An 18373-nucleotide genomic window follows, 5' to 3' on the forward strand; every position below is an offset into this window, starting at 1 on the left:
GGGGAGCCAGCGCTGGACTGCCTGCAGCTACGGGGGAGGGGGAAGCCTCATTGGGACCCTGAGGCTTCCCCCTCCTGAGGTGAGTACCCCCCAGGGGAACTTTTTTTTTTACAGGTTCTCTTTAATGACAGCAGCGGGAGGTTATAATCTCCAGTTCATGCTATGCAGGCATAGCGTGCACTGCTAAATTACGCTCTGCTCCAATAGTTTAAAGAGCGCTTTATTAAACTTAACGAGTGCTCTAATGAACCCGCCCTCAGCCCCGGCGGGCCCAGTGGCTTCAAAGGACAAGATTCCGGCACTTTGATTGGCCCAGTAGGTTGCCTGTCACTTTACAGTCAGCCTATTGGGCCAATCAAAATATTGATTGCCTAACTTGATCAAAGCGATCGATCCAGCATGCTGGAAAAAACCTTGGTTGCAAGTGCTCAATTGAGTGTGCCAGTGGTAACAGTGTTGATTTCCCAAAGACCGATAGATCGCTGGCTAGTCTCCGCCAAGTGTATTTGTACCCCCTGAGCCCGTGGTGAGTGTTGCAGGCTCACCTGTCACGACAGCGCAGCTCTTTTGCCTCCTTCTGTGTTCGACGTTTTTTTGAATTGCCACCGTGAGCGCCTATACCATGTGACACCATTGCAGGTACTGAAGTCACTACATGTGCCAGTGCCATGTGGCACTATGGGGAGGAGTTGTGCCAGCAGGACATGTGAGCCTGCAACACTCACCACAGCCCCATGAGGGAGTAGGGCACAATACAGAGGGGAGGGGGGTGATTTCTAATAGATTTCATGCTGTATGGCTGATCACCACCTGGGCCACCCCCTACACCCCCAACCATAAAATAATTTGAGCCTTATTTATGCTTCTAGTATGTGTGCAGCTGAGAAGTGATCACCTGATAGAATTTAATATATAAATACAGCAGCTATGCAATAAAATGCGATAGCAGCTTTCAGAGCAGATACACTGCACTTTGGAAATTAGTAGACAGACAGTATGGGCATAAAACCAAATATGATAACTGTATGTGTAATAAAAAGTAGGAAAACAAATACTTATTGAATGTTATGTCAGAGTTGTATCCCACTTTAAGATAACTTTTGGTGGCATAATCTGATGGCTTAAAAAGCATTTATTGATAAAATGTGAAAATTTCACCTAGGAAAAAACTCAGCAGAAAAAGTGAATTGAATAAGGGCCAACTGTGTTTTAATTTCATGTAATTACAGACTTTGATACAAATATGTGAATCGTTTTATCTTGATTTTTCTAATCAATCTCACCCTGCAAGAGTATAATTGAGCTCACACTGTGAACTGTGTTATTATTTCTGTTTAAACTCAGTAAAAATGCGTGGAGCAGAAAAACAAAGGATTATGTCATGCTCCGCCCCCAAGGAATCTTGAGAATACAGAACATATAAAAACGAGATGCAAATAATCCTGATAAATATACCGTATATACTCGCATACAAGCCAAATTTTTGACCCCAAAAAAGAGCCCCAAAAGTGGGGGTCTTGGCTTGTATGTGAGTCAACTTGTGTAGTATGTGTGTGCTCATGCCCTCCAATGTGTCTGTGCCCCCCCCCCTCCTTTGCAACATCGTAAGTAGGGCGATAGGATGACTGCTGACTTGCTAACTGCCTGGTTATGCTGGCTTCAGTGGAGGAGAGAGCAGCCGCATCATGTGCATCCATTAGTCCACTCAGTGCCAGGGATCCGCTTGCCTCTTTTTGCACATCAGCTCGGTTTCGAGGATCCCCTTGCCTCTCTGTGCGCACTTAGTCCAATCAGTTCTGGGGATCCCCTCGCCTCTCTAACCGCAAGGCTTTGTACACGTCACGTGTCGAGAATCCCCTTGCCCAGGGCCGGATTTGTACTTTTTACCGCCCAAGGACGGCTGTCATCATCCGCCCCCCCTCTCCCCCCCTATTAACATCCTCACCACTACCCCTGCCGAACTGAAACATTCCCCCACAATAAAAGCAGAGATATAATGCCCACTTGGAGGCTGCGGAAGTGTATCTCCCACAGGAGCACTAGAGGTAGTGGCACACTTTATTATAAGCTATGTTCCCTGTGCAGCATAGGTCTCTATGCACCCCAGAGGGCTTACAGGATCCACTGTGACTAGCAACATGTATGGCACGTCCGTAATTGGTGCAAGCACTAGTGCTCAGGTCGAAGATGTGCAAATCATTAGAATCATACAATGGTGCCTTCCAGGGAATTATATTTTACTCTGGGAGAATGTACTCTCCCAAAACTGTATTGTGATGTGTGCATATACTGTATATGCAGTATTAGTGTGATATTTGCATGTGCATGGAGTACGTGTGTGTGTGTGTGTGTGTGTGTGTGTGTGTGTGTGTGTGTGTGTGTGTGTGTGTGTGTGTGTGTGTGTGTGTGTGTGTGTGTGTGTGTGTGTGTGTGTGTGTGTAGTATGTGTGTGTATGATGTGTGTAGTATGTATGGTGTGTGTGATAGGAGGAGGAAAGAGAGTGAGGGGGTGAGAGAGAGAGAGAGAGAGTGGGGGAGAAAGAGAGGGAGGGGGCAGAGAGAGAGAGAGAGAGGAGAAAGAGAGGGAAGGGGCAGAGAGAGAGAGTGGGGGAGAAAGAGAGGGAGGAGGGCAGAGAGAGGGAGAGTGGGGGAGAAAGAGGGAGGAGGGCAGAGAGAGTGGGGGAGAAAGAGAGGGAGGGGGCAGAGAGAGAGAGAGAGAGGAGAAAGAGAGGGAGGGGGCAGAGAGACAGAGAGAGAGGAGAAAGAGAGGGAGGGGGCAGAGAGACAGAGAGAGGAGAAAGAGAGGGAGGGGGCAGAGAGAGAGAGTGGGGGAGAAAGAGAGGGAGGAGGGCAGAGAGAGAAAGAGTGGGGGAGAAAGAGGGAGGAGGGCAGAGAGAGTGGGGGAGAAAGAGGGAGGAGGGCAGAGAGAGTGGGGAGAAAGAGAGGGAGGGGGCAGAGAGAGCGAGAGAGAGAGGAGAAAGAGAGGGAGGGGGCAGAGAGAGAGAGTGGGGGAGAAAGAGAGGGGCAGAGAGAGAATGGGGGAGAAAGAGAGGGAAGAGAGAGTGGGAGAAAAATAGAGACAGGGGGGCAGAGAGAGAGAGAGTGGGGAGAAAGAGAGGGAGGGGGCAGAGAGAGCGGGGGAGAAAGAGACAGGGGGCAGAGAGATAGAGTGGTGACAAAGAGAGGGAGGGGGCAGAGAGAGAGAGAGAGGGGGGGGAAGAGAGGGGGGCAGAGAGAGTGGGGAGAAAGAGAAGGGGGCAGAGAGAGAGAGGGGGGGGAGAAAGAGAGGGAGGGGGCAGAGAGAGTGGGGGAGAAAGAGAGTGAGGGGGCAGAGAGAGTGGGGGAGAAAGAGAGACAGGGGGGCAGAGAGATAGAGTGGGGAGAAAGAGAGGGAGGGGGGCAGAGAGAGAGAGAGAGGGGGGGGGAAGAGAGGGAGGGGGCAGAGGGAGAGGGCAGAGAGAGTGGGGGAGAAAGAGAGACAGGGGAGCAGAGAGAGAGAGAGTGGGGAGAAAGAGAAGGGGGGCAGAGAGAGAGAGAGGGGGGGGGGGGGAGAAAGAGAGGGAGGGGGGCAGAGAGAGTGGGGGAGAAAGAGAGGGAGGGAGGCAGAGAGAGAGGTGAGAAAGAGCAAGAGGTGGAAAAGAGAGTGTCTTACCAAAGCTATCTCCTTCCTCCACACGCTGACTCACTCACTCAAGCCCCAGCAGCACGGCAGCTTCAAGACCTTTTGACCTCCTCTTCTGACCTGGCAGGACGCTAAAACTTCAGCTGCCAGAGTCACGAAGGCTGCCGAGTGCTGAATTACAGGGGAGATGGAGATCCAGCTCATGCTGAAGCCACAGGCAGAGCCGGGACAAGGTCCTCCAGCACCCAAGGCTGAGACACCAAAGTGCGCCCCTCCATCCCTGCCACCCCAGGCATCACACACTGATTGTTATTAGACTAAGAGGTGCCACAGGGCCCACAACCTCCCCAACACCTTAATATGTAGTTATCTGGCTTGCAGTCACTGCCATGTATCCCCTTTTCTTATTTCTTTCTGCTTTAAACACAATTAGGAATGACAGCTGAATGAATTCTGCGCCCCCTCTTACACTGCGCCCTGAGGCTGGAGCCTCTCCAGCCTATGCCTCGGCCCGGCCCTGGCCACAGGTGATGCAGGCAGAATGCTCTCCTGTGACTTGAGGGGGAGAGGAAGTTGGGCAGCATCAGCGGCATCGCAGGCACAGAAGCTCGCAGCAGTGATGGATCGATGCCTGTTCTTTATGCCACTCTCCCTGGACAGAAGCGGAATTAGCGAGTGGCATACATCGGGGTGCCAATTTGCACCCAGGCAACATGTGTGTTTCGCTTCCTGCCGCCAGTGCCCCTTCGGGAATTTTCTTATCCTCTGCCAGCCACTGCCTGCCAAATTAGGAGTCCTAACATGACAGAACTGGCCACCCAGCCTGCCGCCCGCTGCGATCCATAAACTTTTGGTGCAGGGCGGCCATGGATGGACCAGGTGTGGCTTCCTGCACGTTTTATGTATCGGAGTAGGACAGTGCAGGCAGCGGCTGCAACTGGGCTGAAGCAGCTGCAACTGGGCTGCCTGGAGGATAGTGCGGTTGGGCACTTTGCCTCCTCATTGTTTGAATCTGGCCCTCAGCCGCCCTAAACAAGGTCAATTTATCTGGCGCCCTAGGCCAGTGCCTAGGTTGGCCTTGCCAGAAATCCGGCCCTGCCCTTGCCTCTTTGTCCGCATCCTTGTGTCTCAAATCTATGACCACATCTAGTGGCGCCTTAAAACATAGTGAGCGGGCCGGACCGGCAAGGGGATCCTGAAATATGACGCAGACACAGTCGTGCGGAGAAAGCGGCGAGGGGATTCCCGGCAAATGACGCGGACACAGCCATGCGGAAAGTGCGGCGAGGGGATCCCCGTCACATGAAGCGAACACAACCATGCGGACAGAGCGGCAAGGGGATCCCCGGCAAATGATGGGGACACAGCCATGCGGAGAGAGCGGCAAGGGGATCCCAGGCACATGACGCGGACACAGCCATGCGGACAGAGCGGTAGGGGATCCCAGGCACTGAGTGTACAAATGATGCAGACAGAGGCAAGAGGATCCCAGGTGCTGCTGAGCTGACAAACGATGCGGATGGAGAGGTACATTGCACATGATGCCGCTGTTCTCTCTTTCACCTAAGCCACCATAACCAGGCAGCAAGCAGGTCGGCAGTCATCCTATCACCCTACTCACGATTTAGCATTAACACATGTTGCTATAGGGAGGGTTGTTTCCCTATAGAGAGGGGAGCTGCCTAATACTGGGGGAACATCTTGCATTTATACTGTGAAGGGGGCTACAATTGGGGGAGGGGGGCTTATATGGGGGTCAATCACTTTTTTCTGGTTTCTGAGGGAAAAGTTGGGGAGGGGGGGTCGGCTTATATGCGCCCCGCATATAAGCATATAAGCAAATCAGAGCTTGGCAAATCCAACAGCCAGGGCCGGCCCGCCCATGAGGCGGGTTGAGGCGGGTTCCTCAGGTGGCAGAAAGTGGAGGGGCGGCACCAGATGAAGTGACTGCGTAGACGAGAGAGAGAGTGCAGGCTGCAGTGCAGACTCTGCAGTGAAGTCCGGCTGCTCCTGTGTGGTGCCCGACCGTGTCTCCGACCCCGTGCCTGCACACACCGTGAGTGACTGACCCTCTCTCCCCTCCGGCTCCGCCGAGACCGAGTCCGCCCAGACTGTCTGTGTTCTGGCTGAGTCACTAGCCCCGCCGCCTCCCATTAGGCTGTGCACCGCCGGGACCGCCCGCCAGTTCTGCTGCCACCTGCACGTGCCACCCATATGTTGCCGCCCAGGGCCGTGCGGCCCGCGCCGCTGCCCTGGGCGCAGAAGAAGGGGGGGGCGCTGTGATGGCGGTGGGAGCCAGAGCCGCGGTGAGGGCAGCCCGACCTCTCCCTCCCTCTCCCTGGGTCGCCCTCCATGCTCCCCCCTTGGACTGCAGGCAGCAGAGTTAGCGCGCAGGGAAGCGCTGCTGTACACAGTTGTTACTCACCTCCCTGGATCCGATCGCCACTCCCGCCCTGCTGGTCTCCTCTCTGCCTAGCCGCTGATACACACGCGGCTGCTTCCTGTGTAAACAGGACGCAGCATGTGTATCAGCGGCTACATTGCAGAGAGGAGACCAGCAGGGCGGGAGCGGCGTTTGGATCCAGGGAGGTGAGTAACAACTGAGTACAGCAGCGCTTCCCTGCGCGCTAACTCTGCTGCCTGCAGTCCGAGGGGGGAGCATGGAGGGCGGCCCGGGGAGAGGGAGGGAGAGGTCGGGCTGCCCTCACCGCGGCTCTGGCTCCCCCCTTCCGCCATTATGAGGGGGCACCTACCTACTTAACCTATACTGGGCAAGCTACCTATCTATCCTATACTGGGGGGCACCTACCTAATCTAACCTGTACTGGGGGCAGCTACCTATCTATCCTATACTGGGGGGCACCTACCTAATCTAACCTGTACTGGGGGGCAGCTACCTATCTAACCTATACTGGGGGGCAGCTACCTATCTAACCTATGCTGGAGGGCAGCTACCTATCTAACCTATGCTGGGGGGCAGCTACCTATCTAACCTATGCTGGGGGGCAGCTACCTATCTAATCTATACTGGGGGCACCTACCTAATCTAACCTATACTGGGAGCACCTACCTAATCTAACCTATACTGAGGGGCAGCGACCTAATCTAACCTATACTGGGGGGAAGCTACCTATCTAACCTATTCTGGAGGCAACTATACTGGCTACTTATATTGGAGGCACCTACCTAGCTAACCTGTACTGGGGGCACCTACTTATCTAACTTATACCGGGGGGGGGGGTGCCTGCCTATCTAACATATACTGGGAGCAACTATACTGGCTACCTATACTGGAGGCACCTATCTGGCTAACCTATACTGGGGGCAACTTTACTGGCTCACCTATGCCTGGCCACCTATACTCAGGGGGGGGGGGGAACCTATAGCTGGCTACCTATACCGGGGGGGGGCGCAATTTTTACACCCTCGCCCTGGGTGCATTTTAGTCTAGAAACTGCACTGTTGCCGCCGGCCTCCGAGTCCGACGACTCCGAGCTCTGCGGCCTCTCCTGTCTCCCTCAAGGCTGCACGCTGGTGACGCTGCCTAGTGCCTAAGCCTGCTGATTTGATGGCGGCGGCTGCCGCCCGCTCTGCTGCCCTGGCTGCGGCTGATTGTCACGGTCAGTCACTAAGCAGCGAGCGCCGCCGACGTGACCGTGACGATGATGACGATGATGATGATGAGGCTGGCTGGCTGCCGCCGGCCGCCGCTCACTGGCCCAGCGCGAGATCCCTCAGATCCGAGATGGAGCATTCCCGCCGCAGACCGCAGCCGTCTGTCCCCTGCCAGTGCAGGATGCATGCTGGATGCGGATGCCCGCCCTTCGCTGCCGCCAGACCCAGAGGGAGACCCAATCCCCGGTGAGTCAGTCACTCACTTTGCTGCGTCACTAAGGCTTTCCTTCACGGACACGGTCGGTTGTGTGGGGGATGTAGTGTTATGTAGAAATATTGGGGGGGGGGGGCGCCTTTACAATCTTTGCCTCAGGCAGCAGAAAGTCCAGGACCGGCCCTGCCAACAGCTACCGTATATGCTCGCATATAAGCCGCCCCGGCTTATATGCGAATATATACGGTAGCTGTTGGATTTGTCAAGCTCTGATTTGCTGTAACTAGTGATGGTCATGTCAAGGAGAACTCATGGAGAAGCATGTGATCAGTTTGGTCAGCTGATAGATATGTTAGAGATGTAAGTCTCTGATTTGCCAGTCATGATCATGCAGCAGGATGCGATCACAGCATATCAGAGCTTTGCAAATCGATCAGCTGATCAAACAAATGACTCCATGAGTTCTCCTGGACATGACCATCACAAGTTGTGATCACTTCCTGCTTTGGCACATGATCACGACCAGAGAATTAGTGCTTTACAAACCACCTGATCAAAATGATCACATGCTTCCATGAGTTCTCATAGACACACAACGGTCAATAAGATGTCAATGATTCAATGTTGACACAATTTTTTAAAGTGAACACGAGGTGAAAATAAACTGATGAGATAAACAATTATATTTATCCTCCTCCTAAAAATGAATTTTTTAAAGTATTCCATGGCTTTCTTTTATACTTAAACATTTATAAAGTAGGTTAAATGTTTACTGTCTCTAAACAGAGGCAGCCTATTTAAGCTGGCCATACACTGGCCCGATTTACCGCCGTTTCGACAGCAGATTCGATCACTGGGATCGAATCTGCTGCCAATCGTTCGCGCTACACGCCGAATTTCGATTCATTTCGCCCGATCACGTCGATCGCGCCGTGCGGAAAATTACCGTCGATCGCCCACGGGTAAAGAGCGCATCGCTAGCGGCGTTCGAGTGCCCGACGACCGAGGCAATAGAGCCCGCATACATTACCTGCTCCGCCACGCTCGTCTCCGCTCTGGTCTCCGGCATGCCTTCACTTATTCCTGCCCGGCAGGAAGTTTAAACAGTAGAGGGCGCTCTACTGTTTAAACTTCCTGCCGGGCAGGAAGAAGTGAAGCATGCTGGAGCCGGAGACCAGAGCGGAGAAGAAGAGCGGAGAGAGACCCGGGAGTCGCGCCGGCGGAGCAGGTAATGTATGCGCGGCGGGGGGGAGCGGCGGCAGCACCACCACCACAACAGATTGTGATCGGTTTCAGGCTGAAATCGGTTCACAATCTGTTTGCAGTAAAGGCAGCCATACGATCCCTCTCTGATCAGATTCGATCAGATAGGGATCTGTCTGTTGGTCGAATCTGATGGCAAATCGACCAGTGTATGGCCACCTTAAGTGTCCCTGTGTTAGAAAAAGGTCAGTAGTTCATGTATTTTATCTCTCCCTGCCTTCAGAAGTTCTATTCTGCCAGAAAACCCGTTATGGCTGTAATTTGCTTATCAGTGATGTTTACTATTTACCCCAGACAAAGCACCGACACTTCCATGCCTAGAAATTAACTCTTTCAGGCAGCAAAATAAAGCGAGTAAAACAGCCTGGTTATTAATATGTTTTGCACAGTACATACACATGTTTATCTCATCATGTCACATGTCGCTTCGGGTACACTCTATGCTGTAGTTATGCAATATTATGCAACTTGAAATAAGACCAATGAAAATATCCAATTGGTCTGATTTCAAGCTGCAACATTTGCATAAAATATACAGAACATGGTGATTTGAGGCCCAACTGATTTTCAGTCAATTGTAAATATATCAAAGCGCAGTTCCATGATTTGCTTTTAAATTGATTATGAATTGATTATGAAAAAGGTACTTTCAAGGGTGCAGGAAATCAGGGACAATAGTAAAAACTAGGCATGGATTGTAACAGTAGCGTAGCTAAGGAGCTGTGGGCCCCAATGCAAGTTTTACAATGGGGCCCCCAAGCACTCTATACATAACAATTGATACGGTGCACCAAAACCTGCCAATGGCAACTACAGTGTCTGAGGTGCAAGAAGGGGATGGGGAAATGTTTGTTAATGATTACCACTATTCAAAGTATCTATAGAAGTGATTATTATGAACACAGGACCAATTAAGAGCTAATACTGCAGTTAGGGGGGGGGGGGGGGGGCTTTGGGGCCCCTCTGGCACAAGGGCCCCGATGCGGTCACAACCTCTGCAACCCCTATTGTTACGCCCCTTCATTCTAACTGTCCCTGACTCTACTATTTGTTTGTCGCTATTTAGAATTCTTGGTGTCTAGACAGGAAATGACTGAAATTTTCAAAAATGGGGAAGCAGGACAGAATTAACAAATAAAAACAAAAGGCATTCTAACGCTTTAGCACGCTATCCAAAAACCTTTCCAGGAACTGTTAATTACTGTGGTTATGGCAATTTAGTAGCTCCCTGAGGTAACAATTTTTTGGCTTACCTCCCATAAGGAAGAGCAGACCCGCAACATACTGCATGAGCCCCCTGTCCCAGCAGCAGCCCAACACGCCAATGATCCATCCGAATAGAATGATGGCGACCGCCATGCCCATAAAGCCAGCCGTCATCCTGCGTAGATCTGTGGAAATAACAATAGGCGTGGTTACCTCCTGCTACATACCTTGAATTATAATTTCAGTATAGATAATACATAAGGTATACTTCATTGTCTTTTCATTTTGTTGTGTTGCAAGTTAAAGCATGCATCCAGGCACCATTCTGACAAGACCAATCCAATGATACCAAGCGCTAGGCTTTATCTATAGTATGTGTATATACAGGGGAGCCACACTGAGGTACTAATCTCCAACAACAATCCAAAAATCCACAGTGGTCTAGCAAACACAAATAGCTTTATTCAAATTCTGCAAAACAGATCCCCTTCAACCCCACTAAAAAGAGCAGCATATGATGTTCCTCAGCATAAGCCATACACCGCCGGCTGTGTCATTCAACCGCGCATTCATACTGCACACATACAATTGTCCAGATTCTCCCAGGAGTTAATGAGAAAACTAATGAAAATCCAGAGGATCAGGGTTTCAATTGCATTGTTAAGTATCCAGTTCATGGGTTCCTGTGTATATGTTATAATCACATATGAAGTATTGTGCAACAAAGTCCAGTCTCAGGTGATCACCTAGATTGACTAGAGTATTAGTGTAAAGTTCATCACAGTATAGCTACAGCGGCATTATAGCTGTTGTAGAGGATAACTGTAACAGTATAGATGTAGCGTGGCACCTGGAGGGCTCTCACCACCTCCTTTATATGTAGCACACAGTGCCCCAAGAGGGCTTTCACCACCTCCTGGGATATATCCACCGATCCACCGCCACTTGCGTGCAATCGCAGGCCAACGCGAATACTCAAATCCCCAGCAAGCCCCCAGCCGTTGTCTCTGACACCAGGACCAGATTCCGGATACAGCGCAGCGGTGACGTCATCACGCTGCCCTCATGCCATAACTAGAATCGCCCACCCATCGGGCTTCGGCAGACCATTCTTAACCACTTCAGGACTGGAGGGCTATGGCCCCTTTAATACTAAAGCCGTCTGTGCCCTTTTAAGACGTGATTGCTGTGATTGGCTCACAACAATCTCAGGTTCAGGAGCCAATGAAATTAGCTCTTGCATGATGTACAGAAGCGAGCGGATGCAGCGACGAGGACATCGGCGGGAGCCAACGGACGACCTGGTGGCACTGAGTGAGATCTACACCCTGGCAAAAAATAAGCGGCCACAAATAGGGCATAGATTTCAATCACCACCCGGAAGTGGTTAATATACAACAACGAAACATTTGTAAAGCGTTTTTTCTTCCTGTATGACCCAAAGTGCATAAGCTTGTCTCAGATCAGTACATAGCTGCGGTTTGTGATTTGTTACGGGGTTAAAAAGTTATGTGACCACAAACGCCAGACTATGCAGGTGGCTTTTCAGTTTTGATTTGATGCCAGTTGCACACCTATTAATTACGGTGTGCATCACACCACAAAAATGCCAGTTCATATGCCCCTGTGCCATGGTTCGGCAACAGGGCCATATACATAATGCCGCACTCCAGGTAGTGACGTACTTGTGCTAGGCAGGAAGTAAGTCACTGGGATTCCCGTCAGTACATGCATGTGTTCCTGTTGTGCACACTTGCTGCGTCGCCCATAGACTTACACTGCTCTGTGTGCGCATTGGGGTAGTTTGAATATTTCTAGCACACGGCATCACGTGAACTGTGCAAGTCTCCATAGATTTGCACGGCCCTTGCACCGAGGAAGCATACCGCAGAACAAAACAGTGCGCAAGTGGCCTAAACATCTCCAGGGTTGGAGCGGTCTTGATTGGGACTTTCCAAAGGTTAGGAGCAGCATGACAGAAAGCTCAGGCTGCAGAGATTTGAAGTATGACTCTGCGGGTGGTCAAGTTATTCGATCCAGTTGATCTGAGGCTGTGGGGGGTGTGACGCAGTTGCAACAAATCCTTTGGGTTTCCAGGGCCTAGGTTGCGTATAGATTTGAATGTTAGCATGCCAATTTTGAAGAGGATTCTCTATGTTATACAATTTTATACAATGGAACATTTTTTTTTTTTAAAGTTAATCATGTTAAAATAAATACAAACAACTTGTGTATTTCGCGAAATAAGAAAATTACAATACATGCTGTACCAATTACTAGATCATTGTGTCCCCCTCAGCAAGCTACTGTTCAATTGTGGCCAGTCTGATAGCCAGAGCTGGGACAAGGTCCTTCAGCACCCAAGGCTGAGACACCAAAGTGCGCCCTTCCATCCCTCCCCCCCAGCCGTCACACACTGATTGCTACTAGACTAAGAGGTGCCCCAGGGCCCCCAACCTCCCCAATACCTTAATCTCTAGTTATCTGACTTGCAGTCACTGCCATGTATCCCCTTTTCCTATTTCTTTCTGCTTCAAACACAATTGGGAATGACAACTGAATGAATTGTGCGCCGCCTCCTACACTGCGCCCTTAGGCTGGAGCCTCTCCAGCCTCTGCCTCGGCCCGGCCCTGCTGATAGCGGAACTACAGTCTAAATTTCCCCTCTGCTTCAATAGATTATCCAGGCTCTAATAACTAGTGATGGTCATGTCTAGGAGATCTCATGGAGAAGCATGTGATTTATTTTATCAGCTGATAGATTTGCAAAGCTCTGATTTGCTGTGATCACATCCTGCTTTAGCACATGATCATGGCTAGCAAATCAGAGACTTGCATATCTGTCAGGAGGTGTGAGATACCGGCCAGTCACATCAAAAACTTCCAGGCACAGGAACAGAATCTTCCTTCAGGCAGTAGCCATGCTTAATGCAGAACCACACTAGATTTGCTAGGACTTGAAAGCATTACAGCACAGAACTGAAAATGATCACTTCTCACTCTCCTAGTAGAGTCCAAGGTCGGTTAGCACACCCATTGCAAATTCAGAAGTATTTATTCTTCACATCATTAGAGTTGGGCCGAACCTCCGATTTTAGGTTCGCGAACCGGGTTCGCAAACTTCCGCGGAAGGTTCAGTTCGCGTTAAAGTTCGCGTACCGCAATAGACTTCAATGGGGATGCGAACTTTGAAAAAAAAAAAACATTTATGCTGGCCACAAAAGTGATGGAAAAGATGTTTCAAGGGGTCTAACACATGGAGGGGGGCATGGCGGAGTGGGATACACGCCAAAAGTCCCCGGGAAAAATCTGGATTTGACGCAAAGCAGCGTTTTAAGGGCAAAAATCATATTGAATGCTAAATGACAGGCCTAAAGTGCTTTAAAACATCTTGCATGTGTATACATCAATCAGGTAGTGTAATTAAGGTACTGCTTCACACTGACACACCAAACTGTTCACTGAACAGAACAGGTATGCAGTGGCGGGTTCACTGAACAGAACAGGTATAAAGTGGCGGGTTCACTGAACACAACAGGTATGCAGTGGCGGGTTCACTGAACAGAACAGGTATACAGTGGCGGGTTCACTGAACAGAACAGGTATGCAGTGGCGGGTTCACTGAACAGAACAGGTATACAGTGGCGGGTTCACTGAACAGAACAGGTATACAGTGGCGGGTTCACTGAACAGAACAGGTATGCAGTGGCGGGTTCACTGAACAGAACAGGTATGCAGTGGCGGGTTCACTGAACAGTACAGGTATGCAGTGGCAGGTTCACTAAACAGGTATGCAGTGGTGGGTTCACAAAACAGGTATGCAGTGGTGGGTTCACAAAACAGGTATGCAGTGGTGGGTTCACAGAACAGGTATGCAGTGGTGGGTTCACAGAACAGGTATGCAGTGGTGGGTTCACAGAACAGGTATGCAGTGGTAGGTTCACAGAACAGGTATGCAGTGGTGGGTTCACAGAACAGGTATGCAGTGGTGGGTTCACAGAACAGGTATGCAGTCAGGGACAAGCTAAGCCTAACTAATCTTTCCCTATGAGAGACAGTCTGCAGCAGCTCGCCCTACTCTCACTAATGCAGGCACACGAGTGACCGTAATGGCCGCCGCTGCCTGCCTTATTTAAGGGGGGTGGCGCTCCAGGGGCTAGTGTAGCCTAATTGGCTACACTGGGCCTGCTGACTGTGATGTAGAGGGTCAAAGTTGACCCTCATGGTGCATTATGGGGCGAACCGAACTTCCGCAAAAGTTCGCCTGCGGGACGCGAACGCGAACCACTGAAGTTCGCATGGAACCGTTCGCAGGCGAACCGTTCGGCCCAACTCTACACATCATAAGCCAACATAATAGATTAATGTATGTGTTGGCTTATGATGTGAAGAATAAATACTTCTGAATTTACAATGGTGTGCTAACTGACCTTGGACTCTGCTACTACGCATCGGGTGTGGCTTGACACCCAGGTTATGCACCCATCACTCAAGCGGCAAGGTGTGCCACTCCAAACCTACTATCTTCTCACTCTCCTAGATATGACCATCACTACTGATAATCTCAGTCCCTTCACTGTATTAACTTGTATTTCTGCACTAGTGACTCTGTCCAGGTGATTGCTGTGAGGCCCAGTCACAGCAGTCACTATGTGCAGTAGGGCAGCTGATACAGAGTGCTTCCATCTCTAAGCGAGAGAGGCAGTCTGATAAACTGCCACATTCATTTCTACGTGCAGATCAAAAGAGAATCACATCCAGTCCATTTTTTGAGGGTACATGTCCTCTAAGATAGCGACAGTCATCCTATTTATAGCAGAGAGAGGGACTCCATGCATTATTCTGCTTTTCTGTGTACAAGAGAGATTCATCATTTCATGCAGTCCTTATTCGCATATTCTCTGGGAACAAACTATGAAAAAAAATATAATTAAAAATATATATATTTTAACATAAAAGATGAAACTCTCTTGTTTCTGTAAATTCTAGACAAGACAAGACACAGAACATTTATATTGCGCTTTTCTCCTGGTGGAGTCAAAGTGCCAGAGCTGCAGCCACTAAGTAGGCAGTAGCAGAGTTAGGGAGTCTTGCCCAAGGTCTCCTCACTGGATAGGTTGCTGGCTTACTGAACAGGAAGGGCCGAGATATGAACCCTGGTCACCTGTGTCACCAGTACACTATCCAGCCATTCTATCAAGAGAAAGTTGAGTTTTTTTCTGAACAAAAATGTAAAGATGTTTTCTTGTCTCAATCAAGCTATGTAATGTCACACTGCCAGGGTAGAGACAAGGTACCCATGTGATCAACGCAGAGATGCCGACATGCGCCCCCCCAACGCATTAGACTTTGCTTGCTTGCTCAGGCCTGGGTACTATCACTAATAGTTGTCTCTGTGGGTGTGTGACATCACTAGAAGGGTGGGGCAACATACCGATATACAGTAATAGATGTAGGAAGCGTTTCGGATAGTGAAACCAGAAAAATTACAGTAAAAGTGGGTATCCTGAATATTTTACTGCATTCTATTATAAGTCTTTGTGGTGTCTCTTTAAGAATGAAAACTGGCAGTCACAGAGACAGTAAATGAGGAACACCAATAAAAACTAGTGGGGCAATTGAAAGGTGGCCATACATTACTCAATGCCCATCAGATAGGTCCCTATCTGATCAGAGAGGGATTTATTAGCTGCCCACACACTGCACACAATTTCCAATAGATTTCTGTATAAAATCTATTGGACATCTACCATGCTAAGGCCACCGCCTCCTCCGCCTGCCCCCAGGTCTCCCCCAATGTAATGTGTTCTCCCCATCCCCCGGGCTGTGCAGAGTGTTGCAGATCCACCTCTCTGCTAGCACACTTCCTCTTGTGTTATTTGTCTTTTTCCACTGTCCCCAGTGCTGCCTGTACCCCATGGCCCCACCGCATGTACAGCCACCAAGTGGCAATGTAGAGTAGACACAGGAGAAGGCACAGCGGCACGGTGAGCCTGCAACCCTCTCCACAGCCCAAGGGTGTACACGTTACATGGGTGGGAGACCGGCCAGGGGGGTCAGTCTGTCATCGGGAAAATCGATTGCTGCCGCCGCCGCCCTTCCGAGCAACATCTTTCCAGCATGCTGGGAACGATTGTTCTAAATGATGATCGGGTGGTCAGATTGCAGCATTGGCATAGATCATTATGATCAAATCTGCGGAATATCGAAGATGCAAATCAAAAAAATGTAAAGGCACCTCAACTCTTTCCCACAAGATGCTATCGGTCTCTGTCACCATTAAGGCTTGTACACACGTCCAACAAAAACGCACGACCAACCCGACGACACAACCGACCGCATGACCAAGTGATTGCAGGACTTTCCACGCACCAACCAGCTGAATGACCAACCCATGTGCATACTGTGCGCACAAGTGAAATGACGGACTGCACGATATGGCCACATTCAAAACAAGTACAAGTCGTTCAAACGACTTGTACACACGTGGCCAAATGCACAATATCAGTTTAACAGCCGTGTGAGTTGAACCCCCGGTTGGATCAGGCAAACCCCTTGTTATCAGTAGTTTGCTACGTGTACACACACCTAACTATCGTCCCACAGAACAAGTTTGGACAATAGTTGCCCATGTGTACGAGCCTTTAGAGAGATTTTGCCACCTCCTGTCTGGAGAGGTGCTGACAGGAAGTCAGGGGCAAAGATTGGCAATAAAGAGGCACTGACTAGGGCCTGATTTCTGTAAAGGCCACAAATGCCCGGGCCTTGGGGGGCACCTGGACATGGAAAATAGTTGTTCCTACATATAATAAAAGAAGGCTGAAAAGGGGAACATGTGAAAAAAGGGAAACTGATGCTCAAGGGAGTTTTCATGAAAGAAAGGGCTGCTGTACATGAATGATACACATGGAATGGGAGGGGCGTTGCTGCAGAAGAAAGGGGAGTCATGACATACTTAGCCTAGGGGCACAAGAAGTATAAATCCAGCTTTGGCGCAGACAGAAAGTTGGGGGCAAAGGACAGCAATGAAGATTCCAAAGGAAGTTCTAACCCCCAATATACTATCCAACGCTATTTTTTCCCCTGGAATTGGTCTGGAGTTTCACTTCAATTCTCTTGGCCTTATGTGATAGAAAAGGATTCTAGATGCTTTTTCGGCTTTTGAGGGAGTGAAGAGTTAACCGCAGCTTGACAGAGTATTTCCAAGCACTGTCAGCGCATTATAAATTAATGAATGTATTCAGCGCACAGCAGGTAGCAGCCTGAGGTCTGATAGCACAACGCTGCTCTGTATATCATGTGCCGATGTTTAGTCTACATACAGAACCTCAGTCTGTTTTACACCCTACAAAACACGGAGATAGACCTGTCCATCGCAATAACTCCTTTATTATTAATAATCTGAGCAAATACTGATAACCCATAACACCCCCCCCCTCCCCCCAGATTAAAACTGTTGCTGCACCCCTCCCCCTCAGAGCGAGCAGGGCATGGCAGCAGCGTTCGGTTTCTCGGAACAACAAAACTAATGACCTCAGATGGGGCAGATCACCACTAAAATCCACAAGAGGGAGCAGTAGAGGTTATTCTTCTTGTGACAGCTGAAAAAATTGGAATACCACAGGAACTGCTCATCAGCTTCTACACAGCCATATTCAAATCCATCCTTTGCTTCTCCCTTATTGTTTGGAATGCAGGGGAAAGCGACAAACACAAACTCCACAGAATAATCAGTGCTGCGGAAAAGATCAGAGGATCGGCGCTGCCACCATTGGATCTCCTCCACATGGCCAGAATGAGGTTGAGGGTCATCAGGATCTTGCATAACCATCCAGGCAGTCAGTGGCATAGCTAAGCAGATGTGGGCCCCAATGCAAGTTTTACAATGGGGCCCCCCATGCACTCTATACATAATTGATACGGCGCACCAAAACCTGCCATTGATAACTACAGTGTCCGAGGTGCAAGAAGGGGATGGGGAACAGTTTGTTAATGGTTACTACTATTCAAAGAATCTATAGAAGTGATTATTATGAGCACAAGACCAATAGAGAGCTAATACTGCAGTTCAGAGAGGGCCCATCATGGCGCCTCTGGCCCAAGGGCCCCGATGCAGTTGCAACCTCTGCAACCCCTATTGCTACGCCCCTGCAGGCAGTTCCTTCTTTGAACTGCTCCCATCAGGTCGACGTTTCAAAGCCATCCCCTCTAGGATCACCAGACACAGGAGTGCGTTCTTGCCCCAGGCTGTCCTCCAATTGAACTCTAACCCCCCTCCATTCCAAGTTGCAGCACTCTAGTCCCACGGGAAGTATCACTTCACCTGACACTCATCCTGAGCTGCTAGCACTCCCGTGCAGAACTTTTCCCCACTCCCAAGCTGTTGGGAGTCTTGTTTGTATACCCTGCTCTGAATGCTTGCTTTATTGACAATGCCATGTGTGTCCTTTGCG

General features: G+C 49.9%; 1 protein-coding gene across 5 annotated transcripts in view; it reads right to left on the minus strand.

The window, feature by feature from the left end:
- The window catches only part of TMEM178B (transmembrane protein 178B), a 575441-nt gene that overhangs the window by 10344 nt on the left and 546724 nt on the right, over nt 1-18373 (minus strand). For all 5 annotated transcript variants that reach the window (XM_068272988.1, XM_068272990.1, XM_068272989.1 and 2 more), the window contains one exon: nt 9968-10105. In XM_068272988.1, coding sequence (XP_068129089.1) covers nt 9968-10105 — 138 coding nt within the window. The remainder of the gene's footprint in view (nt 1-9967; nt 10106-18373) is intronic.

Source organism: Hyperolius riggenbachi, chromosome 3 (assembly GCF_040937935.1).
Source record: "Hyperolius riggenbachi isolate aHypRig1 chromosome 3, aHypRig1.pri, whole genome shotgun sequence".
Classification (NCBI taxonomy): domain Eukaryota; kingdom Metazoa; phylum Chordata; class Amphibia; order Anura; family Hyperoliidae; genus Hyperolius; species Hyperolius riggenbachi.